Source organism: Hydra viridissima, unplaced genomic scaffold (assembly GCF_058129835.1).
Source record: "Hydra viridissima isolate aposymbiotic clone 2 unplaced genomic scaffold, HvirCarnegie_v1 scaffold_13, whole genome shotgun sequence".
Taxonomy (NCBI): domain Eukaryota; kingdom Metazoa; phylum Cnidaria; class Hydrozoa; order Anthoathecata; family Hydridae; genus Hydra; species Hydra viridissima.
The window spans coordinates 4,586,377-4,614,342 of NW_028324312.1; the positions used below are offsets into that span (position 1 = coordinate 4,586,377).

The 27,966-nt window shown below is 28.8% G+C and overlaps 2 protein-coding genes and 1 long non-coding RNA gene across 3 annotated transcripts; all 3 read right to left on the minus strand.

Annotated features, from left to right (window-relative positions):
* Nucleotides 1-212: 212 nt before the first annotated feature.
* LOC145194678 (F-actin-capping protein subunit alpha-2-like) lies at nt 213-27,966 on the minus strand. The gene is made up of 12 exons (XM_090070866.1): nt 27,889-27,966; nt 25,956-26,642; nt 24,418-24,481; nt 23,404-23,455; nt 21,405-21,468; nt 10,818-10,907; nt 10,608-10,724; nt 9,281-9,360; nt 6,333-6,420; nt 5,412-5,483; nt 666-728; nt 213-585 (listed from the first exon to the last, which is right to left on the minus strand). Exons 2-12 carry the CDS (start codon nt 25,992-25,994, stop codon nt 445-447), a joined length of 870 nt encoding a protein of 289 aa, XP_089926992.1. The 5' UTR covers nt 25,995-26,642; nt 27,889-27,966; the 3' UTR covers nt 213-444.
* On the minus strand, nt 1,999-2,828 carry LOC149880136 (uncharacterized). Its single transcript, XM_090070867.1, has 2 exons — nt 2,552-2,828; nt 1,999-2,459 (listed from the first exon to the last, which is right to left on the minus strand). The coding sequence occupies exons 1-2, from the start codon at nt 2,737-2,739 to the stop codon at nt 2,072-2,074; spliced, it is 576 nt and encodes a 191-aa protein (XP_089926993.1). The 5' UTR covers nt 2,740-2,828; the 3' UTR covers nt 1,999-2,071.
* LOC149880137 (uncharacterized) lies at nt 11,691-21,398 on the minus strand. The gene is made up of 2 exons (XR_016446428.1): nt 15,533-21,398; nt 11,691-11,845 (listed from the first exon to the last, which is right to left on the minus strand). It is a non-coding gene; the product is annotated as an uncharacterized LOC149880137 (long non-coding RNA).

Sequence of the window (27,966 nt, forward strand, 5' to 3'; positions counted from 1 at the left end):
TTGTTAACAAAAATGCACAGCTTTTCATTACTTAAACTTGGATGATTCCAAACTGATGATTTTGTTCCGGCCTACTTGGTGACTCCAACTGATGGAATCACCAAGTAGGCCGGGACAAAATCTGAGGAAATTTTTTTTTTGAGTCAAAGCAACAAAGTTTGAAACATTTATTAACAAGAAAAAAAGAAAAAAAAAAAAAAAGACTACAAAAGCAGTAGATATTTTTTACAAGAAAACTTCTTCATCAAACCTATTACAATTAAAAACAAAACAAAACGAACAAAAAAAAAAAAAAAAAAGAAACCAAAAAATAATTTTCACGCTTACATTCTCTTAAAGCAATTTTTTTGAAGTAACTTATTTAAATTTCTATTTGTGTCTAAATTTTAAAGCAAAATCAAAGTTTAATTATGAAAGTAAAAAAGCTCAAATAAATTATGTAAATTAGCTTTTTGATAGTTCAGCCCCAATTTTATAAGAGACAATTTTGCTCCAGTCAATTTTGGTACGCGTAATTGGCAACTGACGTCTTAAAGCCTTGAATGTAGTTTCAGACATTGTTTGGTAATTTTCGCCAATAGCTCTCTATTATTTAAAAAAAAAAAAAAAAAGTAAAAATAAAAAAACTTATTAAATAAACTTATAAATGTTTCACTTTTACCAACCTGGTAAGCTGATTCAGTTTCTTCAGCTATCTTGGAAATATCTTTGCCTAGACTTTCTGCATCCTAGAATTATTTAGAAATTTAAACAGGTCAATTAAATTAAAGAGATTCTCTTATAAATATATATCAATAGATAATGCTTTGTAGAATTTTCAGTACATATTAGAAGAAAATATAGCCATAGAAAAAGGCTTGGTTTTCGTTAACTTGTCTAGAGAATTTATATTCGACCACTGTTTTTTGTATAACTAGATTAGCTTTATAATTAGCTAATAATTGCACATAATTGCACAACCTTGTACTTATTTTAAAGGAAAACAAGTAAGGGTTGCGGTTCAAAATCAATTACAGGTTTTTGATGTTGATTGAAAACTCTGAATCATAGTAAACCCTCCTATCTTTATTTTAAAACCCAGGTTAAAAGAAGTCAACCTGATATATTTAAGGACTTTTCTATAAAATTGTAAAACGTCTTTATCAAACTGCATTAAACTGAATCAGCAATCAGCAAGAATTAGCAAAATAGTTTTTTTAATTTAATTTAAGCTCTGTTACAGACAAAAATTTTTGTTGATTTTCCTTTAACTTTAAGTAATATTTCTACAAGATTGAAAATTTATATACTGCACCTTCTCTAAACAAAAAGTTCTTCAAGAATTTACACTAAAGGCTTTTGCAAGGAGGCATATGAATTGGGAAATACGTGATTGGGGATAGGTCTTATTTACAGATGAGTCAAGGTTTTGCCTTTTAGGATCTGATCGCCGCCCAAGAGTGTAGAGAAGACCAAATAAAAGACATTTCGCTTGTAACATTCGAAAAATCACTTTATATGGAGGCGGCTCATTGATGGTATGAGCGGAATATCTGTAACAGCTCGCACAGAGCTTTTTATTGTTGATGGTGGGCGTCTGACTTCTCAACGATACATATCAGACAATTTAAAACCATTTTTTGGTACCTTTTGCATCGTATATTGGAGATGGATTCCTTCATATATATATATATATATATATATATATATATATATATATATATATATATATATATATATATATATATATATATATATATATATATATATATATATATATATATATATATATATATATATACAGCTGCGGACAAAACTACGTGAACGATTGCAAATAGTTTTTTTTAATGAAATTTTCAATGTCTTAAAATAAGTTTATAGTTTAATACTATATATGGTTGGATAGAGCGTTTTTTGCTCTATAAGACTGTGTAAAGTGTATTCTCTAATATTTTGTTTAAAATTAAACATATCTATATGTTCAAAAAGCATCAAATATTTTGCGCGACAAAACCACGTGAACGATTATACAAACGTAAAAGAATAATTTTACTAACATCAACAAATAATAGATTCTAAAAAAAAACAAACATTAATAATTAGTTGCATAACCTTTAGAATCGATAACGGCCTTGCACCGTCTTAGCATAGATTCTACAAGAGTTTCTAGTAACTGTTTTGGTAATGCCTCCCATTCATACTGTACGGCTCGAAAAAGTTCATCCGGTTTTTGAAATTTGTGACCTCCCAAGCGTCGCTCAACTTCAATCCATAAATTTTCGATTGGATTTAAGTCGGGAGATTGGGCAGGCCGCTTCAAAACCGGTTTCTTTGCAGGTCTGCGCCCATAAAGACCTCCTTCGTTTAAACGCCTTTGAATCGTTCGTGTGCTTACGTTTTCCATGCCTGTTTGCAGACGAATTTCAGGGGCTGTCAAATGTGGATTCTCAAGAGATTTTCGCACAATTTTTCGATCAGTACTAAAAAATAAAATGTTAAACATTAAAATTAACATTAACATTAATATTATTAAGATTAAATATTAAAAAAAATAAAATTAAAGGAATATTACCGCTTATCCGTAATACGTGGACGACCACCTTTCTTAACGATCTTTTTGCTCTTTTCTCGGTGTATATATTTATGTATTCCACCTTTTGACATCTTCACATGAGCTGCAATTTGCCCAATGGACCATTTTTCTTCTTTGCGCAAACGCAAAACCAAGCTTTCAATTTTTGAATCAGTTTGACGAACCATTATAGTTTAATTTTTTTAATTTTTTGATGTTAAACAGAATAATCTTGAGAAATTTAAATGATTGTAAGTTCTTAGAATACCAAAACCACATGAACGATTTTTAAAAGCACTAATTTCGATATGAATATAATAATTTTCATTAAAAATGACGCTTTTATAAATCGTTCACGTGGTTTTGTCGCGCAAAATATTTGATGCTTTTTGAACATTTAGATATGTTTAATTTTAAACAAATTATTAGAGAATACACTTTACACAGTCTTATAGAGCAAAAAACGCTCTATCCAACCATATATAGTATTAAACTATAAACTTATTTTAAGACATTGAAAATTTCATTAAAAAAAACTATTTGCAATCGTTCACGTAGTTTTATCCGCAGCTGTATATATATATATATATATATATATATATATATATATATATATATATATATATATATATATATATATATATATATATATATATATATATATATATTTAATAGATGAACTTCAATAAATACGAATTCTCTCAATACTAATTTTTTATTTTATCTAAGAAATTTTCGCTAGATTATTGATACTAGCATCTTCAGCTTTAATTACAAATTATTAATTAAATTAAATTACAAACAAACTTTAACGGTAATGTCACTTTTTAATGGCTTCTTTAAACTTCGCTTTAATTGGGCTTCTTTAATATTACGTAAGTATAAAAAGTATGGCGTCCAGAATTGCGTTTTTACATATTGACCGTCATCTAAATTCATACCTCCATTTTTAGGTCCGCATTTGTTAAACTGAATTTCGATTGCCTCTCGAACTTTTCTTTCAAATTTTTTGGGTTCTACTTTTAGCGTCTTTACCTGATCCCATTTTATATTACATGAACATTTAATTTTATGATGGCCAATTGCAGATTGTTCTAATTTTTCTTCAAAAACATTTTTTTGGTGTTGTTTTGTTCTTGTTGCTATTTTCATTTTTGTTTCGCCGATGTATTTTTGTTTACACTCGCATTCTATTAGGTATACTCCGGGATGGCTATTTGATGGTAGTTTTGTTTTGTTGCGCGAAGTTAGCAAAGATTTAAGATTTGCACTGGATTTAAAGACTGCCCTGTAACCTGCTTTCCTAAAGATTTTTCGAAGTTTTGGTGATAATATTGGGATCCACGGTAGTGATATAGTTGGCATAGTTGCTTCGTTGTTAAATAAAACTATTTCATTATTTGAGTGTCGTTTTTTTATAACAGTATTTGCAAGGTCTTGTAATTTCTTCTTTTCGTATCCATTTTCAGCAAACACATTTATTAGGAAATCGATTTCTTTATTTAAAAATTTAAATAATCAAATACACAATTGAATTGGAAGATGAAAACAAAAGATTAAATTTTTTAGACATCCAAATAACAAATAATCAAAAAGGTAAATATGATTTTAACATACATCGAAAAAAAGCAATAACAAATATTCAGGTTAAGCCCAATTCAAACCACGATCCAAAAATCTTAGAAGGAATATTTAAAGGATTTATTCATAGAGCTTTATCAATTTGCTCTGAAAAATTTTTAAATAAAGAAATCGATTTCCTAATAAATGTGTTTGCTGAAAATGGATACGAAAAGAAGAAATTACAAGACCTTGCAAATACTGTTATAAAAAAACGACACTCAAATAATGAAATAGTTTTATTTAACAACGAAGCAACTATGCCAACTATATCACTACCGTGGATCCCAATATTATCACCAAAACTTCGAAAAATCTTTAGGAAAGCAGGTTACAGGGCAGTCTTTAAATCCAGTGCAAATCTTAAATCTTTGCTAACTTCGCGCAACAAAACAAAACTACCATCAAATAGCCATCCCGGAGTATACCTAATAGAATGCGAGTGTAAACAAAAATACATCGGCGAAACAAAAATGAAAATAGCAACAAGAACAAAACAACACCAAAAAAATGTTTTTGAAGAAAAATTAGAACAATCTGCAATTGGCCATCATAAAATTAAATGTTCATGTAATATAAAATGGGATCAGGTAAAGACGCTAAAAGTAGAACCCAAAAAATTTGAAAGAAAAGTTCGAGAGGCAATCGAAATTCAGTTTAACAAATGCGGACCTAAAAATGGAGGTATGAATTTAGATGACGGTCAATATGTAAAAACGCAATTCTGGACGCCATACTTTTTATACTTACGTAATATTAAAGAAGCCCAATTAAAGCGAAGTTTAAAGAAGCCATTAAAAAGTGACATTACCGTTAAAGTTTGTTTGTAATTTAATTTAATTAATAATTTGTAATTAAAGCTGAAGATGCTAGTATCAATAATCTAGCGAAAATTTCTTAGATAAAATAAAAAATTAGTATTGAGAGAATTCGTATTTATTGAAGTTCATCTATTAAATTTATTCAACTCTCATACAAGATGTCGTCATTTAAAATATATATATATATATATATATATATATATATATATATATATATATATATATATATATATATATATATGTATGTATGTATGTATGTATGCATGCATGTATGTATGTATGTATGTATGTATGTATGTATGTATGTATGTATGTATGTATGTATGTATGTATGTATGTATGTATGTATGTATGTATGTATGTATGTATGTATATTATATACCCACACACACAAATTTATGAAACACAACTTATAATACCGTAATATTGAGTTCTTTGGAAACTTCTTTATTAGAAACAAGCTGAACATTTCCATCTTCATAGTAATGAACCTGAAAATTATTTAAACTTTAATGTGTTCAGAGTTAATACAAAAATGTCAAATATGTTTTTATGCAAAAAATTTAAAAGTATCATTAAAGTTAAATTTAATGTCAATAATTTTAATTAAAATATTGTGTTTTAAACAATTATAAGAATATTCAAGCAATACATGAGGGATAATTTATCACAAACCAAGACCAAGTAAAAATGTCTCACCAAGTATGCCCAAAAATAAATATCTAACTAAAGTTAAACATGTATATTTATAATATAGTAACTTAGTAATCAGTAAAAAGTTATTTTTTGCTAATCATTGGTATAAAATTACTCCTTTTTAACATTCTAACATTCTGAGTTGTTTATTTTGCTTATGAATACTTACCTAGAACTATTTTATTTACTTTTAAATAACTTATTTTGAGCTCAAAACCAAAGAAAATAAGACAACATTAATGAGTCCATTGTACCAATGTTTTCTACATACTTCCTCAGTTTCAAGGCAGACTTTTCAGATGTTCAGTCACTATTCATTATGTAATTATAGTATATAATTAATTTTTAATCAACCCAAAACAATGTAAATATTTCAAAAACAACTTAGTTAATATAAAAAGTAAATATTTCAAAGACATTTTTCATTGCAAACTTAAAACTAAACTACTCTACATCAAATAGTAATTTTAAGGAAACACGTTTAAAGGAAAAGGGTTTTTTAAAAAAGACAATCACAAGGAAAAATTTATTTAATAAGTAAATATTGCATCAATAATTAACTAAAAAAAAAAAAAGGTCTGAGAAAGAGTCAAATTATTGAATTTAACTAAATTTTTATTTCTGTAAAATAAAACTACTCATACTTGCACTTTAAAAACACCCTTTAACTGAGCAGAGTTTGCTACAGATGAATTGAAAGTGACAGTCCATTCTGATCGCCAACGACCATTCCTACACAAAATGAAAAAAATTATATATTCTTAAAAATCAGAGAAAAAAATACATTATTCGCCAAAAAATATTCCAGGTGAATGTCTTTTTTTTAAAAAAAACTTGTTTAACATTTTGTCTAAATGTTTTCTGTAATCTTAGTATTATCTTTAACATTTTCATTCAAATTCTTTTCAAGATTAACTTCAAATCTAATTCATTATACAATCTGCATAGTTCAAGTTTCTGAGCATGGTTACCAAGGAAGTTCAAATAAATACTACAAAATAATTAATTTTTTTTTCTTTTTCTTTTCTTTCAATTTCAATATGATAATAAATCAGATTGATGGAAGTGCAATTAGCTCAAATCTTTTGTTGCTCAATTTTATTTTATATTTGTTTAAGAAGATGCATAGCCTTACCTGACTTTACTAAAAACTCTTCAACTCCCTCTCCCTGAAAACTATACCAAAATGTGCCTAACTAGTTAAGCTAACAGTTAAAAAAAGTAAACTTTGGAGAAAAGTTGTCATCTTTTAACCCTCTTGCAAACAGCAAAATGTTGATTTCAGTTGGTGATTTAAAATAGAAATATTCATTGAGAAAAAAAGTTCATTGAGAAGAAGAAAAGGAGGAGTTACTGTCTTCAAAATGTTGTCAATCTTTAAGTGGTGATTTTTGCTAGCTGTGTTTTAAAAATGAACACATTTAAAGAACTAAAGTTTTATGAACTTAATGCAAACATGTATTATTCAAGTTGCAAATGCTATGGGCAAGGGCTGCTTGATCTTTCTAGTGACCATCAACTAACCACCTTTTTTATACCACAGTTTATACTCTACATCAGTTTTGTGGTAGGTGAAACACAGATTGCACACTGTTTAGTTTAACAAACAAAAGATGAACTTCAAGCTGCTAAAGATAATCAGAGTTTTTAATTGAAACAGATATTTTGGTGATGCTCATGCATACATTATTATCTTCAAATGTTTGCATTGTGTTTCTATTTGGGATTTCTCAATTGCTAATAAAAACAAATCTTCCTTAACTTTATGGGTTGTTTAGCAGTTTTTTGTTTTTTTTATGGTTTGTTTAAAGAGTTTAAATTTTTGAGTTCTTTTTGAATCTTACTCATGTATGAACAAATCAGTAATACACTATGAATCAAATTCATCGATTGTATTTAATATGAATGTGGATTTTTTCATTTTTTTGTTTTTAGTAATCTTTATCTAATATTGTATTTTTTGTTTGTTTGTTTATGTAAGTGAGGTTGAAACCAAATTATTGGTTTGCCTATGTTGTGTTTTGAATAAATTGATTAGCTTTTATAGCTAGTGTAACTTTCATCTGCTCTTTTTTATTATTGGTTAGCTTTCAAATTATTGTATTTTACTTAAACAATTCTTTACTTTTTGCAAATACCCTTGAAATCACTGTTCAAGATGATGAAGTTGAACCAATTAACGATCCAGTGACTGGAAACTTTACTGAAACTAAACTCTGAAACAGTGATGATATTTCAACTTCAGATAGAGATAAAGTGCACTTATCAAATGTTATTAGTGTTAAAAGCTATGATGGCATTAAATGCATGTTATGCTCAAGGAAAAAGGACCAACAGTGGTTTGAGTCTAAGGACTTTGTTTGTTCTGATTTATCCATCAGAGCAAAAACTTTATTCAAAAAATTCTTTCAGGGCTTACTATACAAGATAAATTATTCTGATTGTATTTAGTGTTTTTGTATTTATATTTGGCAATTTTGTTTTATTTATAAGCCTAGTTGAGCTGTTTTCTCAATATTTTGAGCTCACTGCAAAATTTACTCAGTTTTGCAAAAACAATATCCTTTGTTTAGATTATTAATTTAAGCTAATTTAACTAGTATAGTAAAATAGGGTAGTAAAATGCTGACTAAAAAGCCTTTATCTTTGAAGATAAATTTACCAATTCAACTTTGGGACTTAGTAGTCAAAATATTTCTTTACAACCTGTCAATTGTGAACTTTATTTTGCTCTCTTTTTAAGCTTAGGTTAGGAGATAGCAAAAATTTTCATTATTTTTGATTTTATGCGGGTTTTCAATTATACAAAATTAACTCAATACATGAGGTATTTCCCTAATATTTATAGGTAATGGGGAGGGTTTTTTCTAGAGAGAGACTTGTGACATGAAATGAGTATACATGAAAGTATTACATAAAATTTTAATAAGTGATTATCAATGTGTATCACCTTGTAGCATTTTTTGACCTACTAATTTTGCAAATGAGTTGACTTTCAGCAGGTGTATGCTGACAAATTTTTACAATAAGCAGCGAGCATATATAAAACAAATTATTAATTAAAAGTTATTAAAGTTTCTTTTTTTCATCACTGCTGATTGCAATGAGTATAACATGTGTTTTAATGATAGTGGTGATGGAGCAAAACATCAAGTAACAATCAAATCTCAAGTTGTAGGTCAATTCTCATTGATAAAAATGTTAATGATGTGTTTTTTTCTGTGTGCTTTGCAACATACATAAAATTATGCTGTTTTGGTTTTTTTTTTTTTTTCACTTTCTTTGTCTGTTCATAGGAATAGACAAAAAAATTATCATTCATACTAAAGCAGGAGATTTTGATATGCAAAAAAAAACTGAAAAAATGCCACACACAAAATCTGACCAAAAGGGTTATGTCTAATAAAATTACATACTCTGCTATTATTCATTCCTAATAATGGCTTTCCAAATAAATCAGACAAATGTCATTTATCAGCCTGATATATGAATGGTTAGGATATAATGTTTTACCACTTTATCTAGCCCCAATTATAAAAATTGAAACATGACCCCAAAATTTTCTAAATTTTTTTAATTGTTTGAAACATACCAAAAATTGTGTGGTTGAAATAGGTGGTCTTCAATACAAACTGCTAATGTAATATCTTGATTGGAGCTACTGCTGAATACCTAAAGAAACAATTTAAAAAATAAAAAAAATAAACAATAACTCCATAAACTGATCTTTAAAAAAAGAAGTGAAAATAGTATATTTAAGCACTATTTACATACACTGTAGTGCCTTACAGGATTCTGCAACATTGACATTCATTAGGGTGGTCACAACTATGTGAAAAAAAAAATTAAAAAAAGTCTAAATTCTCTCCACAAGTCTAACTTTTTCCCACCAGATATATGGAGTTATGTTTAGTGATAGCTATGATTTATCAATTTTTTGAAGTAACTAATTTTCATTGTGTTACTTTGTTACAATGATCATTTAATGTCACACTTTGTTATGACATATCCACAAAGTTACTCACTTCACAGTATCTGTAATAATATAAGTTTGAGCACATTACTGAATCAATGTTTACAATTTGTCAGCAAAATTTAGAATCCATTAATTGTGGTGAGTTAATCATGAAATATTTTCAATCTAATATTGGCTTTCTTAGTGGAGCCCCTCAAAGTGGAGGCCCTTGGTTGTGAGCTTATCCATGTTGGCTGTCATCACCATATTCTGGAAGTTGTACTTAGCAATCTTTTCACAGCTTTAGTGAAACCAAATGACCTGAAGTAGGTTTGTTGAAAAAGTTACAGAAGAAATGGACTTATTCAACAAACATATTGCTCTCCAGCACAAGATCCTCAGCACTGTTACTAAAACCATTAGAAAGAAAATGATAACATTCTACATTAAAGGAATTATCCAGTAGCATCCAAGATAGACTCCATCAGCTATTCCAGGTCTATTTTAGGGGAAATTTGGCAGAAATTTTCAAGTTAATCTAAATCTGAATTAGCAGCTTAGCAGAATAGTAGACATTTTATTTCAAGACCACCCTAATGCACATATATTTAATACCTTGGCACAACATTACTTGCCAAGTTCTGAAGCAATTTAAATTTACTGACACTTTGCTGGATTGATGGTCAACTTACTTGAAGCTTTAATCTTCAAGTAAATTAACATTTAATCTGGCATGACTAGTATATTCATTCAAGGTTAACATTTTAAGTTTCAATGCTGCAAAATACCACATTAACTCTCATAGGAAAAGATAGAGGTAGAGGAGAAAAAATTTATAACTAATTTTAATAAATCACTTTTTAATTGTGTTGATATAATAGGAAGTTTATTAGGTAAGTCAATTCTAAAACAAAATAAAAGTTTGCATTAACTTTAACTTAAAAAAAAAAGAGTATTTTTTTACTGAAACAGTGCCATTTGGATAGTGTCCTTTTACATATTTTCTAACTGAATCATCAACTGCAGACCTCCATTTTTCAGATCTTTCATCATAACTGAATGATTCTAACTCACTAGCTTCCTAAAACAGTAATGAATAATCACTATTTGGCTCATTAAAACATGATATAAAAAAAACAATTGATTACAATTCAAATTTTTCAGTATGACATACTTTTCGAAGATGATCATATCGAAACTTTTGTTTACTCCTAGGATCATAAAAGATTCCATTTTCAAGATTTCCATATTTTGTAATAAGTACCTAAAAAAAAAGTTTTTATACAAGTTTTTAATATGAAATATTGATCAACCACCCCCTATTAAATAGTGTTTGAAAATAATACTGAAACTACTTAAGATAAATCAATTATAACAATAAATTAAAGTTGAACTGTTATAATTAAAAAGCTTATGTACTTAATATGAAGATTTATCATTTCTGAATTACTAATTAATACTTTGACTAAAGTTATTGTAACCTATCTTTTATATAATTAATAACAGATAACTGAGTCATGAATTAAAAAGCCATACAACAGTTGTTGTCATAAAAGCAGAACACAAAAGCTTAGATCCTTAAAGATAGCTTTTTTATAAAGTTTAAAAAAAAATATTTACAGCATTCTGACACACTTAAAACAGAAGTTGAATAATTAAATCCAAAAAATCATTTAATGTCACTTAATCAATCAGAACTGTGGGTCATAAAGACATCCAATAGTAGTTGGGTGTTTAGAGAAAAAGTAATCTAAAAAATGGATGAAGTTATATATATAGATTTAAAAACTCAGCAATCAGTTGCTTGCAACAACAGAATTTTAAAAGGTTTTTGTTAAGTAATGCAGTGTTAGTTAAAAATATTAGAAAACCTTGCCAGAGAAATAAGAGTTGATCAGGTAAACTCAAATGAATATAATGGAGTGATAAGGTTGGTGGCTAATCCTGCATATATCATTGATTACTTAATGATAACCTTGTGGTAATACACAGCATAAATTTTAAGCTGACACTTAACCATCCTATATATACTATACAATAATTTAACTTTTTCATTTTTTATACTGGTCAGGCAGACAAGGAATTAAAGACTTCCACAATCCAGAAATTAAAGATCTTTTCTTTTTTTTTCTGGAGGAATTCTTTGCAAACAAAAGAGGATTTAGCTCAATCAAAAAGATGGGCTAGTAAAGACTTTTCTATCTAATAAACTTTATCATTCCCTTTATGAGTTGTTTAAGACCAAATAGGATCAGTGACTTGACAACTTTCAACTTCTAATTCTCCTGGTGCATGTAAGTAACAAAGAATTACATAGGTAGATAACAATATTTTGTCAATGCCAATAATACGACTAGCAGGCAGTGATGGTGCATAAAACTCTGCTAAATATAGGGCTTTTTATCTGTCAACCAAATCCATATTTTACTTAAAGGAGCCTCCACAGAGTCTTTAAGATAGACTGGAGTGTCAATTTGATGCAAGGAGTAGTTCCTGAGCATAATGCATGCTGAAAATCCATTCCCCAAGAATTTGATTGAATCTTTCAACAATAGCTTACTAACATCACAGAAAACCAAAAATCACTTCTTTAACTTTGGCTATCAAATTAGCAACCTTTATTGATTCAACTAAACGTTGTAGGCCAGCCTGTGGGAGTATTGAGCAAAAAATTGGAGAAGCAAATATCAAAATAGAAGCTACACAAAAGCAATAATTTGTGTAGACAGCATCAGTGGATAGTCCAAATGTTTGTAAAGCAAAAAAAAGGTACTTAGATAAAAATAAGGAAGCTTTGATAATCAAAAACCTTGAGTGAGTTTGTGGTTAAAATCAAGAGACTTGAGAAACCCCGAAAAACCCATGGTTCATTGGAGACCCTCAGTTTTAAAAACTATTACAATTAATTACATGACTGGTAATAGCTCAAGGTAGTGCCGTTAATTTTTCTTTATCCAAGAAGCAGTGGGAGTAAAAGGTTTAAGTACCCTTTTGAATAAAATTGATAAACCAACTTCTTCAACTTAAACTCAGGCTGCTCCCATGCCAATTACTTTAAAAAACTGATACATTAATATCAAGTTATGCAAAAAATTAAAAAAAAAGAAACTATTGCTTTTTCTTTAGAGAAAGGCAGCCCAGGAGATCCTTCAACTGCTATAACAGAAAGTTCATCATCTAGAAAAATAGATGATGAACTTTCTTTTTTAAATTAAAGCTACACTTGCATGATGACACTATACAATTTATGATACATTTAATGCACCTGAGTAGGGGTTCTCAAAGGGTGTTTCTTCTACAATCATAAACAGTATTTTTAACACGTTCGCTGCCGAGCTATTTTTAACTACGCATTATTTCTTTGCCGAGCCATAATATCTGCAATGATTAATTTTTGCTGAGGCCGTTTTGCGTGGTTTCATTCTCATTGCCAAGGCTAGATATCAACATTTCAATAAAAAAAATATTTTTAATCTGAAATAATTCTATACTATTTTTTATTCTGAATATAACTGACAAAAAAAAAAGCACTACGAGTATACTCGTAGTTTGGCAATGGCGAAGGAATTTTTTTCTCCAGCGCCGAAGTACTCGTAACACTGTAATGAGTATAACTCATTGTGGTGACTACATCTTTTCAAGATGTAATTGAGAGCTTGAAAGTTGTAATTAAGAAACGTAAGATGTAATTGAGAAATACAACAGGTAATTTAGAAGTCGCAAAATGTAATTAAGAAACACAACATGTAATTAAGAAATTTTAAAATGTAACTGAGAAACCCAACATGTAAATAAGTAATCGCAATATGTAATTTGAAACATATATTATAAGCTTTTCTCAATTACAACTTTCATCTTCTCAATTACATCTTTCGTTTCCTAATTACATCTTCCATGTTCTAAATTACATATTGCGACTTTTAAATTACATTTTGTATTTCTCAATTACATCTTATGTTTCTTAATTACAACTTTCAAGTTCTTAATTACAACTTTCAAGTTCTCACTTACATCTTGAAAAGGTGTAGTAATGTAGCTTATTTTATGCATTATTATTATAAATAGTGTTTCAATTTTTTTTTGCACATGCAAATTGGCAGTTATCATGAGTAAACAAGGTAATTTATATTTTGTTTTCTTAATTCTAAATTGTTGTGTTTTTTAGACTAGAAGCTAAAATATATTTGATAACTACATTATACTGTATGTTATTGAAAATGTGAAAAAAAACTTGAAGTACACAGTAAGATGTTTTTTAATACATTAAAAAACATTTTAGTGTGCACTTCGAATTTTTTACACAGTATACTAATTAATGTGTTTTATAGATGAGTAATTTCTTTTTTATAAACTGATAATTTATAAATTTATCTATCTCCTATTAGCTCAACACAGATATTCCACTATTGGATCAGCACATATGATTATGGAAGACTGTGAGGATAGTGAAGATGATGATATTGAAGATTCGGATTCATTTTTCGCTTATACTACTACATCTTCGAGCTTGACTGCATCAGAATCAGGTTCTGAAGATAATAACGCTGAAGAAAGTGATGACAATCAGTACACAGACGTTCATCTAGCAGCCACTGCAGAAGATTTTTTAATGCTGTTGAAAAGAGCTAGAACAACGGGTGGTCCATCTAGAAATTCAAGCCAATGGAAAGATGAGCCGAATATTGTAAAACAAATTCAATTTTCTGCGGATCCTGGTTTGAAGATAAACATGGAGAGCAAGAAACCATTAGATTTCTTTAGACTATTTGTTACAGAAGAGCTTATAAATACTATGGTAGTTGAAACTAATTGCTACGCAACGCGAGAAATAAATAAGCAGCGTCCCCTCAGAAGAAGCTCACGTTTTAAAGATTGGAAACCAATAAATTCAGAAGATATGCGGCAGTTCCTTGGAGTTCTTCTTCATATGGGGTGTGTCAAAATGCCATCTTTAGAACACTATTGGTCTAAGAACAGTCTCTATAGATTTCCCTTATTTTCTAGAATAATGTCACGAAATAAATTCCAACTAATATTACGGTTTTGGCATTTTATTAACAATGAAGATTCGGGTAGTGGACGCTTGTGTAAAATTATTGGACTTCTCGATCACTTAAATAATGCAATAGATAACATCTACTGTCCTAATAAAAATATATCAATCAATGAGTCGATGATGCTTTGGAAGGGACGTCTTGTATTCAGGCAGTATGTAAAAAATAAAAGACATAAGTATGGTATCAAGTTCTATGAGCTTTGCGAATCAGATGGTATTGTACTAAAAGTAAAAATCTACTCTGGCGAGACAACTCTCGATAAACATTTATTGGGTCAAACGGGAGCTATTGTTTTAGATTTAATGGAAAAATTTCTGGGAAAAGGTTATCACCTGTACACCAATAGCTTTTACAATTCCTTTGAATTAACAAAGCACATGATAAATCAAAAAACACATATTTGTGGTACTTGATCGAAAGTCAAATCCAAAAGAGTGTACAAAAGCAAAACTAAAACAGGGAGACGTTATAAGCAGAAGCAGAGAGGGTGTAGTGGTTGCTAAATGGAAAGACAAAAGAGACGTGCTATTGATTAGCAACTTGCATTCGTTGCAAATGATTGAAGTGACAAACAGGAGAGGAGAGAAGAAAATGAAACCCAACATTATCAAAGATTACAATCAATATATGTCAGGAGTAGATAGGGCAGAACAAATGGTATCATATTATGATTGCCTAAGAAAGACAATCAGATGGTATAAAAAAGTAGCACTTCATCTCTTTGATACTTTTTTGTTTAATGCTTACTGTCTAAACAGCAAATATGGGGTAGATCACACAATTTCCTTGCTTAAGTTTAGAGAATTAGTTGCTACGGACTTATTGGGTGAACGTTTGAATGAAATTGTGCCTCGAATCACCAATAATAGCTTCCACTAATTGTCTTCAATACCACCAAATGAAAAGAAAAAATTCCCAACCAAACCATGTCAAGTCTGCTCTAAAATAAAACGTAAAGAAACACGATATGAATGTGCTGTTTGTGAAAATAGACCTCCGTTATGTATTGGCGAATGTTTCAGAATGTATCATTCAACAGAATAGGTTTACACTTGAATTTTCATGAAATAAAATTAAATCAATATCAATGTTTTATTTTTATCTGTTTTAAGCTATTTCTATCTTTATCCGCATTTTTTGTTAGGTTCCCTGGATTTTTTAAATAAAAACTTGAATGTAATATTTTCTGAAATCAAATGTGAAGCTAAGAAAAAAAAAAAAAAAAGAACAGACAAAGCCAGTCATGCACAAATGTTATTTGAAATAAGTTAGTATAACTACGAGTATTCTCGTAGTTGGCAAATAAATGACGCCAACTTACTACGAGTATACTCGTAGTTGGCAAATAAATGACGCCAACTTACTACGAGTATACTCGTAGTTGGCAGCGAAAGTGTTAAGTACTCTGATGCACATAGTTTCCATAACGTTTGGTGTCGAGCACCTAAAGAGTGGTGTGAGGGTTACCCCCTTAGTCTCCTAATATTTCATTTTCCAACACAGCATTTTCTTCACTTCCATCATATTTGTAGGGTAGGGTTATCACACCAGTGCCAATACTAAATACTTTAATAAACAACACACCTGATGGCTGAAGGATTTAAGTGACACAAAATACAACCCCAAAATGAGTAATTACATTTTTGTATATGTGATTAATCATGATTACACGGACCTGACAAATTATTTATGAGCTACTTGCATATTAATCAACAGTTAACATTTTCCCATTTTTCTCTTTACTTCTATATGTATTAATTATTTTGATGGGACATTGGTGCATTCCTTAAAACAAAATGTATCAAATAAACGAAACTAGATTTTATTTTAAATATGTTAACCATTATATATCGAATGATTGCTTGAAATAAATTCATTTCATATGTGTCATAAAGAAGACTGACTTATCCACTCTTCTCCCACATATTGTAAAAAGTCCAAGTGAACAGACTCAAAGACTTGTTCAGTAAGTTTTACCAGACCAGGTTCCATGAGCAGGCAGAATTGTGGAAATTGCTGTAAGACCACATAAACAGCAGTAGTCAAAATGATATTCAGTTTCAAATATGCATGTTAGAAATTTTTAATCAGCTCTACAAAGCCTGGAGCAAGCTCTTCCCCAAAACAAGAGAAAGTGACATCATTTAATGCTTTAAATGTCAGCCATTTACACATGCAATCTGCAGAATGCAATGTTTTCTAAGTCCTTCTATCCATTTGTTGGCAATATCAGGGGACACTTTCTGTAGTTCAACAAATAATTTATTTGGTAACTTTTAAAAGTAGGTGTGGTTCAGATGTAGGAAGGCAGGTAAGTAGTTAACTGCTATCAAATTGAAGTAAGGGTTCATGGACACAACTCTTGAAATCTCACACTTCAACAGAGTTTTTCCTTTTCATGAGCTTCAAGTTTGCTTCGTTAAATGCATTAGAATACTTCTTCACAGAACTAATTGTCTGAAAAGAAAATGATTTTCAGTTTTGTGGATCATAAACATAGTTTTAAGAATATTTAGACTAGATGCACAGATAGGTACAACCATGAGCTTGGATGCCACCAATCATATTTTCCAACTTAAAATTTACTGAAAAGCATGCAGTACAAAGCATATTCAATTTTTCTCAGCAAATTCATCACAGTCTTTACATTTCTATTGGTCTCTGTCACCTCGGGCATTATGGCAATAATATTTTCTTCACACTTGTGTCAACAATCAACTGATCAAGCATTTTTATTTTGTACATTGTCCATAAAAAGTTGATTTTTATCATAGATGGCTAAACAAACTTTGAAAAACCCTCCACCTCCATCAATGCCAAATTTTATATCAATATGGTCTAAACTCATTGTTCTCTCTGTGTATAGATAATTGATGAAACTTTCAATTTCATTAAAATAAACAGCTGGAGTTTAGTTTTGATTTTCTGCATTCTCAAATGGAAGAAATAATACATGAAAAAATTAGCCAGACTTCTGTACCTTGATTGAAAAAACTTCTCGGACAATGATTCAACAATTTTTTTCTTTTCTTTTCTAGCAACACTCCAAAAAAGGGGATAAGTTTACACGTTATATTATTATTTAATGGTTGCATAGAGGTCTATAGCACCTTAAGGCTTGCAGCTAAAAACGTAAGAGTAATTTTTTCATCATCACACAATTGAGAGACAATGGATTGTGTCATCTTTGGGCAAACTTAATAACATTCTTTCAGATTACAATGTCTTTTTGATGACTCTACTACCAATATTTCTGGTGTTCTTTCATTAGAATTATCAAAAATTGAGGAAATATTTCCTCATAGACTCGTGAGATTGCATTTATGCAACAGGGTCCAATAGTACTAATGGTTGATTTTGCTTTAACACTGGTATCCAAATATGATTAGATCAACCTTTTTTGCATTGAGGGATTTCTGTACTGTAAAGTTGCTGTTTCGTACATATGAAAATGATAAAAACAATTTAAATTTGTGTTGATAGAACGTAAGTATTTTGGGATTATTTTAGCAAAATCAAAAAATCCAGCAGCATAGTGCTATTTTTATTGCTATTATTGATATCAAGTAAATCTGAAAGAATCTTCCACATATTCCGCATGGCTAGCATGCATTTTGAATGTTAAAATTTTCAATCAAGAAAGTATTTGTTTAAGAACAGCATTAGAAGTTTTATATTTTTCTTTCTCTTTATACAAACAGCACAAACCTTCTTTCAGTTTTGATTATGTTAATACTGTTTTGTTGTGGATGTTTTCCATACTGTTAATTAAAGTAAGATGTGCATTAGGGTGACAAATAAATGCATTAAAAAAAATTTTTTTTCTTTTTCTTATGCTCTCAACCTCTGGTTCCATTTAGTGAAAAAATGATATCGGGAAATTTTGGATACATATTGTTAATGTCTAGGGGTTGATACAATCCAGTTTTTTAATTTTGTAAGGCTGCTTGAACCCACATTTTTCATATTTTATCATTTATCTTTTCTATTTTACTAATTAAGTTGCGAATGTGATCAATATTTTATATGTAATATGACAGAATTGTGGCACTCTGTTTTGATACTACTTCAACCATACAGATATACATTCAGGTGCTTGTACCTTGCTGAAAAAATTAATTGGAAAGTCTTTATTATAAACAGCCTGTCGACACCATGTTCATGAAGTGATTTTACCCCATGTTTACAAAACTTGTTTTAGAGCATCTTCTGATCCAGAGGTTAAGTTGTTTCAATGATTTCGTGATCAGTGGAGCAAACTTAATTCTGAATCATGGCTCTTAACTGATTTAGATCTCAAAGTATATGATTCACTTGTACCACCAGCAGTAGAATTTGCTGTAAATATGATGCAAGGATCAAAACAACCTTGCAACAATTACAAAGAACTTTAGCAACTCTCAATAATTTTTTTAGGAAAAACTCCTCCAGGTCAAAGGGGAATAACTTTTTGTTCTCCTGGTGCTATGCACCAAGCATGATGGATGGCAAAAGCACTGTACTCTCTTAAAATCTACTTGTTTCAACATCAATTTTAGTTAGCAAAAAATGAAAAGAAGAATCTTCTAAAACTTTTGATTTTTTCAATATTGATTTACATGGAACATTGGTTTCGGGCTACCATCTTTTCATCTGGTCATCACAATGACCTGACACTGATTAGGAAATCGAATCATTTTAAAATATTTGACAAAGAAGTGGCTGAATCTGCCATAAAAGCCATTACAGGAAATTTATGGTAATTAACTGAAGACCTTGTGAGTCTCTCTTTTTTCAGCAATGATGTTGATAACCAAACTAAAGAAAAAATGTTGATTGCACATAAAATGCCAACCACAAAAACCCAGCTAACAAGGTATGGAGGTTAAGGATTAATAGATAAAATTGTAAGCATGTACTTAGATGACTTTTTAACAAAGAGATCAAAATATGTATTTGAATTGCTTGGAAGAAATTGGATATTTATGAAGGAACATTGCCCAGACAAGTGGAGTACCATAACCAAATACCAGGATGCACATAGTTGTGAATGACACAGCTGAATGATCAGTGAAATTCATTTCAGGTCACACAAAAATCTTGACAAAAGATGAAACTCAACTGCAATATATTTTACAAACTGTGGAAGAATATCAACATCAAATTCCAAATAAGCAAAAGTCCACAATTGTGAACAAATTAATAAAAACAAATGAACAATCAACAAGTGAAAACAAGCAAACACAACCTGATTCAAACATTGATTAAAATGGTATAAATAACACTTGAATAACATTTGAATAAAATAATTAAAACTTTTTAATAATAATAAAAAAAGTACATTCGCTTTTGTTTTATGCTAACCCTTAAATCTGATAATATCATACTCATTGAGCAATCCCTAGATATGAAAATATCCTAACAATATTTTGCACAGTTTTTTTTTTAGTTAAAAGGAACACAATAAAGGATTGAGAGTCGAATTTTGAGCACTTTGATTTTTTTTTGTCACCCTAATGTGCATGCATTAATAATAATTACACTTTTTATTGTCCTACCTATTATGACAAATTTAAAGCATTTGTGATTGTAGATTGATATAAAATTTTTAAATAGTTCTCCATTTATTACAATTTAATAACAAGCATATACAAAAATTAACTTTTTAAAAATTATTTCAATTATAAATATCAAATAGTGAATATTTTAGATTAAACTTTTAATTGGATTGGGAGTAAACCCATATATTTAAAACCAAACTGCTATTTACAAACAGCTTATAGATAATTTGTCAGTTGCATGTAATTATGATTAATTAATTGCATATACTGAAATGCAAACTAATCATTTGAGGGTCATATTTTTGTCACTTAAACACTTCAGCTGTCAGGTGTACTAAATTGAAGAACAAAATCTCGAGCTGATCAGTTGATATATCCAGTTGTAACTTTTTTCAGGAGCAATAACTGTCTAGATTCAAGTGCTCTAAATAGATAACCTTAAGAACCTCTAATAGATCTTCATTATATGTGCCACTTCTCAATCTTAAGTTTGAGAAGTAGCACATATAATGGAAATCTATTAGAGCCTATTAAAAAGGCTAGTCTAGCTACTAAAGTGGCTCACCAAAAAAACTTCCTAAGAGACATTTTTCTTTTTTTACTTGCAGTAGTGGGTCTTCAGATATGTAAGTAAAATTATTTAGTAATTTTGCACTATTAAAACTTGTAATTCCAGGTGTCATTTTTGTTTTGAGCAAGGTAAACCATATATATCATGTGAGCTGATACAGGACAGATATACAGACAGAATCTATTAAAAGTAGAAAGGTTAAGGGATTAGAATGGAAACATTTACTAAAAATTAGAAAATGAGATTCATAGAATCTATTGAAGATAAAAGATAACAATAATAATGATAATTATAGATCTGCAATCTATGTAGTTTAAGTGACAAAATGGTTTAAAGCCATTTTCTGATTCTCAACCCATCAATTGGAAAAATGATTTATAAGTTTAAAAAAAGTATGAAAATCCAAAATAGCATAAGATTTTGAAAAAAAAAATGAAAAATTTGAATTTTGGTTTTGGTCTTGACTGTAACAACCAACCTTAAACAAACCCAGGTATTAATTTAAAAATAGATGTTTTGAATTTCCTATTTAAAACTGTAGAACTGGGATAATTAATTAGGCTTTCCATCCATTCAATTAAATGATAACTTACAGCATCCTCAAAACCATCTAACTTGCATGGGGTAAATTGCTCTGTGTTATAATCAGCAAAAGCACTATAAAAGAGAACTTAATAATATATATTATATATAAATATATAGTATGCATACATAAAAGTTAAGAAAAAAATTTAGTATTGTTTATAAACAAGCATTTTAACAAATGGATAGTTGGAAATTTCTTTGTTGTTACTGTATCTTTCTTTAATTAAAAAGCATTTTGCCTAGTCTTGTCATAAATACTGTTACACACACTCATTGAATCATACAATCAAAACAATTCACTTTTAGTGTCACTTTTGGTAATCCCCACTCTTAAGTCATATTGCTACAATCAGTTATTAATTGAAAATTAAATATAGAGTAAAAATCGAAATGCTAAGTATGATGATAAAGAAAAAGATATTTCTGTTGTTTTAAAATTTACATTTTAATTTCTTTAAAAACTTTGAATACCTGTCGCCACTTTGTGTATTTTAAGGGTAAGTTTGAATGGTTATTATTTGATGCTAAAAAACCATATCATTTGTTTGAAATATTTTCAAAAAGAGTTTCTATTTGCTGAAGCAAAAAAATAAAATGTTACCAGAATATGTGGTACCAATAGTTAAACATAGTTTGGGGTTGTTTCTCAAACTCTGGAACATAAGATTTAATTAAAATAAATGGTACAGTAAAAAAAGAATATAAAAGAACAAAATAAAGTTTTGTTTGGGCTGCAATTAAATAGCACTGGATTTATTTGCCAGCAGGAAAATGCTCCAAAGTATAGCTTTAAACTATGCAGAGGTTATTTGTGTGAAAATTTTTTGATGAACTTGAATTACCCTCCACAAAACCCTGATCTCAACTCTATGGGATAAGTTGGAGAGAAAGGCTTGCAACTGGTGTTCATCATCACAGGAGGATATTTGGAATATCTTGAAAAATAGTTAGGGCGATTTCAAGCAACGTAATGAACAACTCAATCACCATATATAGTTCTGATAATTATATCATCCAGCACGATTCTGCTTTAGCTCACAGAGCAAAATTCATTTAGCAATTGCTGGAAACTCACACATTTATTCTTATTTGATATGATATATGTGAGAACAATATTTAAAAAAAAAAAAATTTGATGTGCATTTTAAAACTAGGTAACAAATTTTTTAATACGCTTTGTTTATCATGATATTTTCAGTGTTATATTCTAAATTTAGGGGACTGGTTCTGAAATATTCTTTGTTTTCTCAAATCATATTTTTTCTCAAACTATATTTTATTGCTTAAAATCACAACTTTCTAACTCAAAACAATTTCTAGTAATGCATGCTATAACTTTTTAAAGCATGCATAAAGATATAAAAATTTTCCAGATTTACAGCTACTTTTTGCCAGATTTCTGCTACATTTAGGCTAAAACAGATTGCACATAGATTATCTTTAACTAAGCAGATAGCACATTAAAGCATGACAGGTTCTAAATTTATGATGCTTCTATGGTAGGAGACTAGATATGATTGCTGATTAGAAAAGATAAAATATTTTACAAAAGAATTGTGTGATCTTCACTTTTAACTATTAATATTCACCCTATTTTCTGAGGTCGCCAATTATAATATTTTATTAGTATCAATTATTTAGAGAACTATGAGCAAGTAAAACATTTTGATTAAATTTTCTCACAATATCTCCCAAAAAATTTGAACCCAATATCTAGACCTCAATGTAAAGTTACATATAGAGTGAAAATAATTATCTCTGAAAATTTAAATGATAAAGGAAAAATAAGGATTTTTTTAAACTCAAATAAAAAAAAATACATAAGAAAACAACAACAAATTCATTTTAAAAATATGTGTTACATGTATTTATGGAAAGACAAGATACAATGACTATGCTTTTCAGCAATATTCTTATTTAGCCAATATAGATTATTTTCATAGAATCAAATTAAAAAACATCTCTTTTTTATCAGAATTAATAAAATTTCTCAATTTAAAATCTTACTGAGCTGCTTCTTCTTTTAAAAGACGATCATTATCAAGTAAAATTCGTACATCTAGACAAATAAAAAGTCAATTAAAACAACAAAACAAAAAAGTAAATTAAAATCAAATGGAACAGCACTAAAAATTTGCAGAACTTTTAATTTTGATAGAGAGTTAAGGTACACTGTTAAATGGTGAAACCAAGGTTAAAAAAAGGTTGTGTTGATAAATCAGAAAAGAGGAACCAGGGTCATGAGAAAAATATTGGAGGCATATGTAGCCCTTGCCATCCATTGTGCATAGCTCATGCATCCAGGAATGAAAAATGAAATTTTGTTAGATTAAGATGGCTTAAAACAACATTTACCTCAATCATTTCAATTCTGCAGCAAAGCTTTACTAACAAGTTCCTAGTGCAAAATCTTCCAGTTAACCAAAGATATCAACAACATTTCCTAAGAAACCTGGTAATTCTCTTTAACATTTTTGTTGCTCTTTTTAAAGATATCAAAAGAATCAAGCGTTTATTTTTAGAATACAAAAATAAAACCATAATTCCACACTTGCTTATGACATACACACCAATTACGATTCAGCAATAAAACTTTATCAGCAAATTCTTAGTTTTGAACAATGATTGGAAAGATAGAACTACATTTATCTACAAAGCTATGATAATATTACAAAGATACAGATATGATAATATTACATTTATCTACAAAGAAAAATGTAATTTCCAGCATAATTGAGTATGCATGAAGAGATAAATTAATACACAGGATAGAGCAAGTTCATATTTACTGTATTAAAAATAAACATATTGAACATTTTTATGGATTTGAATTGTTTTAATAATTGCTTTAATAAAGTTCATATTTTTGAGAGTAAATATTTAGAATTCTTTGAAATAAACTAAAAGTATTCAAATATCTTACAAGAGAATTTACCTACAGACAAACACATACCAACTGTGCATAGTTTTTGTAATAGAGAAAAGAGCATACTTTCAAATTATTTTTGATAAGCAACTCACCATTAAAAACCTCATTGAATTCACCAGGAGGTGCATTTTTGATAAAACCAGATGCTATTCTTACCTATAAAGAATTACTGAAAAATTAAAAAAAAAGTTAAAAAAAAAATTATGCATACAGTATGTATATTAAATTTCAAGTATAGAAGACAAAATAAATATTTCATAATAGAAATTTTAAATAAGAAACAGCAAATTGTTTTAGTAAAAATGAATAAAAAATCATCTAATATGAACATATGCTTCTAATATGCTTTTACATAATTCTATAAAGGTAATGGTTTTAAAAGTTAACTATTAAATGGCATTGAGTTATTGCTTTTTTTTAAACTATGTAGCTATTCTATTTTTATGAAAATGACATGCTCTTGCATGTTAATCTCCCCTAAAATTTCATGATTTTGCATGTCAATTTCCTTAAGTTTTCCATACAACTAATGATTTTACATCTGAGTTAAAGGTGATTTAGGTGAGAAAAAAATGATCATCAAAACTGCCAAAAAAGTCTAAAATCTGAGTTCCCAGATGTTGTACTTTTAGCAACAACTGGAATGGCAAGTATACGCCAGATTTAACTTCCACAATATATGTAGACTGTCTTCCAGTTCAAAAACTTTAATATGTTTGCATTTTTGAATCTTTGGCTGGTCATCATATTTATATATTCATTAACAATAAGATAAAATTCATTAAAATAAGATAAGATTCATTAATAATAAGATAAAGTTCATTAAAATAAGATTTTTTTTTACTGTTTTTTATTTAACTAAACTGTTTGAAAATTTTACTTATTCAAAGTGTATTGGTAACATTTCTGGTGAATTTATTATTTTAAATTTGAGAATAATGCAAAAATAAAAAGAAATTTTAAAAAATTAAACTTGTTTTGCAAATACACATTGTTTTTTTTTTGTTTTGTTTTGTTTGTTTTTTTTTTGTTTTAAAGTAAGAAGCCAAGAGAAGGGCTAGTACTAGAAAGTTATTTTTTTATTTATTTTTTTTTCAATTTTATCACAAGTTATAGTTTCTTATTTTAAGGGTACTTTTTTACAACTTTAGTACTAAAAGTTTCTGAAGAGTTTCTTAAGTTTTAGATAACCAAAAGAGAGAAAAAGTACATCAAATGCAATTTGAAAACATGTTAACAAGATAAAATTTTTTACAGCTAGTCAACTAAAATTAATTGAATTCCATCAATATCATTCAGTTTAATATAATCCTCAGATAAGTCTCTGAAGAGAACAGAAATTTGGAAATATACCTCTAACTCTTTAATAAAATAAGTTTCTAATCGAAAAGTAACTTAGTTCTAATAGTTAGGGCTTCTGATACTAGTTTCTTATAAATTTTATCACATTTTCCTTATATAAAAGAACATGTAGTAAAATTTTGACGAATTTACTTTTTTTTTCAATTTTATCACAAGTTATAATTTCTTAACAATCAGTGTAAGTACAACTTCACAGACAAATTAAGGTTGGCGATACTTAATACAATCAAAATCATTTTAGAATTTAAACTAAGAAAGTATATTATACCTTATCAGCATCAGATATGGGTTCATGTATATCTGCCATAACACTTGTTGTATTTGAGTTTGAGACAATGTACTTCACCAGATCTGACGGTTTGTTTATGATTTTGGACCAACCTATAAAATGGCCGCAAAGCGCAAAAGCTGGTTTTAGAACTAAGCGAAAATTCAACCCAGGACTTCAACGTTCAAAAAACCAACAAAATTTTGATACTTGCTTTTTTTTTTTTTTTTTTTTTTTGTTTGTTATCGTGTTTGTTTTTTTTGTAAAATATCTTCGAAGATGGTATATAAGACTCTAAAGTAAACACCGAAACCCTCATTTTTGAGATTCTTTATGCGTATGTGCTCCCTTTGCCTTATTTCTGAATTAGTTAATATTAAAGTGTCCTCCAAAACATAAGCAATTAAAATGAATAGATGTGTTGTTTGGAAAGTATTTGTACTTTTATGTAAAAATGTAGCTCTCCAAAATATTAGTAATTTTGTAAACTTTTTATACTAATTACCAAAAAACAAGTAAGTGTAAATTTTGCGTCCGGTGATGACTTAGTGGCCTGCTAATTCTCCATCAAGGAATACAGTGCACGCTATAATCCCTGGGATGTCTTTTCTTCGAATCAAAAATTCTGATTCAGTAAGTTAGTGAATACCAGATCTACTGTTTTCAACTACACTTTGTGCTGTTTTACTAAAAGAAAAATAAAAACGAACTAACAGTTAAACAGCACCTTTGGTTCTTGTTGATGGAGTTGAAAAACTGACATTTACAGCTTCAACTGATTCACACTTTTAAAAACCAATTGAATGTTTCAAACAGAGGGACAATAAACTTTTTTTCGGAAGGGGCGTTTGATGCACCCAAATCTAATTTTTCTTAGGCTGAGCTCAATTTATGAAACAGTCAATTAGACAGTTGGCTAGTTAAAAGAATTAGTCTATTTTTAAGAGATATTATTTTTTTAGAAAATTACATCCTTCTTCAGCGTACGAAATATATGATGTAAAGTTTATTATAAAATTTCATATTTCTTTTATGTCATTTTTTTTTCTTTTAGATAATGAGGAAAAAGGTTCCATTTATTCCATTCTTCAGAATATACTTCCCTTTCTTTTTCTTTTCTTGAAAATTATACTTGTGTGGCGGCCGGATATTCATTTAGCTAGTTTATTTTCAAGCTGTCTAAGTGTTATTTGCCAAGAACAAAATAAATCAAAGAATCAAATGATGAACCTTAATGATAAACCTCAATGATGCGTAAATTATTCAGGAAAACAAAAATAAATTGGTAAAATATGTTTCAAAAAATTTTTTATTACATTTAAAAATTAATATATTTATGGCAAAAAGTTCTTAATTCTATTTTGGCGATTTTACTATTTAGGTTGAGAAAATAACCCAATTTTAAAATGTGATGAATATTTTTAAATTAAAAGTGAAAAACAATTGTCACTTGGTCTTATTTTGAGGTTTTATAAGACTTCACTTGTATCAGTTATTTAACAATTGAGACACTACATATACTCTTAGAAAGCTATTCTATATATACTTAAAAAAAGATACAATTGAATAGATTTTTATATCCTCCGGGTGAATAGAAGGGTATTAAAGGGTAAAAATGTTACTTTCATAAAAATTGTCACTAACACAAATAATCTATCAACCTTTCCAGCAGATACGAAACTTTAAAATTATTTAACTTAAAATTGCTTGTATGATTATTAAAAGGCAAATATTAATGTAACATGTGAATAAGCTTAAGCGGAAAAGTCTTGGAAGGATGTGTGTTTGTGTGTATGTGTGTGTGTTTCAAAATAACGTTCAATCTATTGCTTATAATGACTTGAATAGTACAGCTGTAAAGTTGAATCGCCGAGCATAATTCAAACATAAGCATGTTTAAGGTTTAAGACAAAAGAGCCATAGCTCCTCTCACCTTTACATTCCACTCCACATCTTGGTTTAATTGTTATGTTAAATTTATTTTGTTATGTCTACTATAATACTTTGTTTA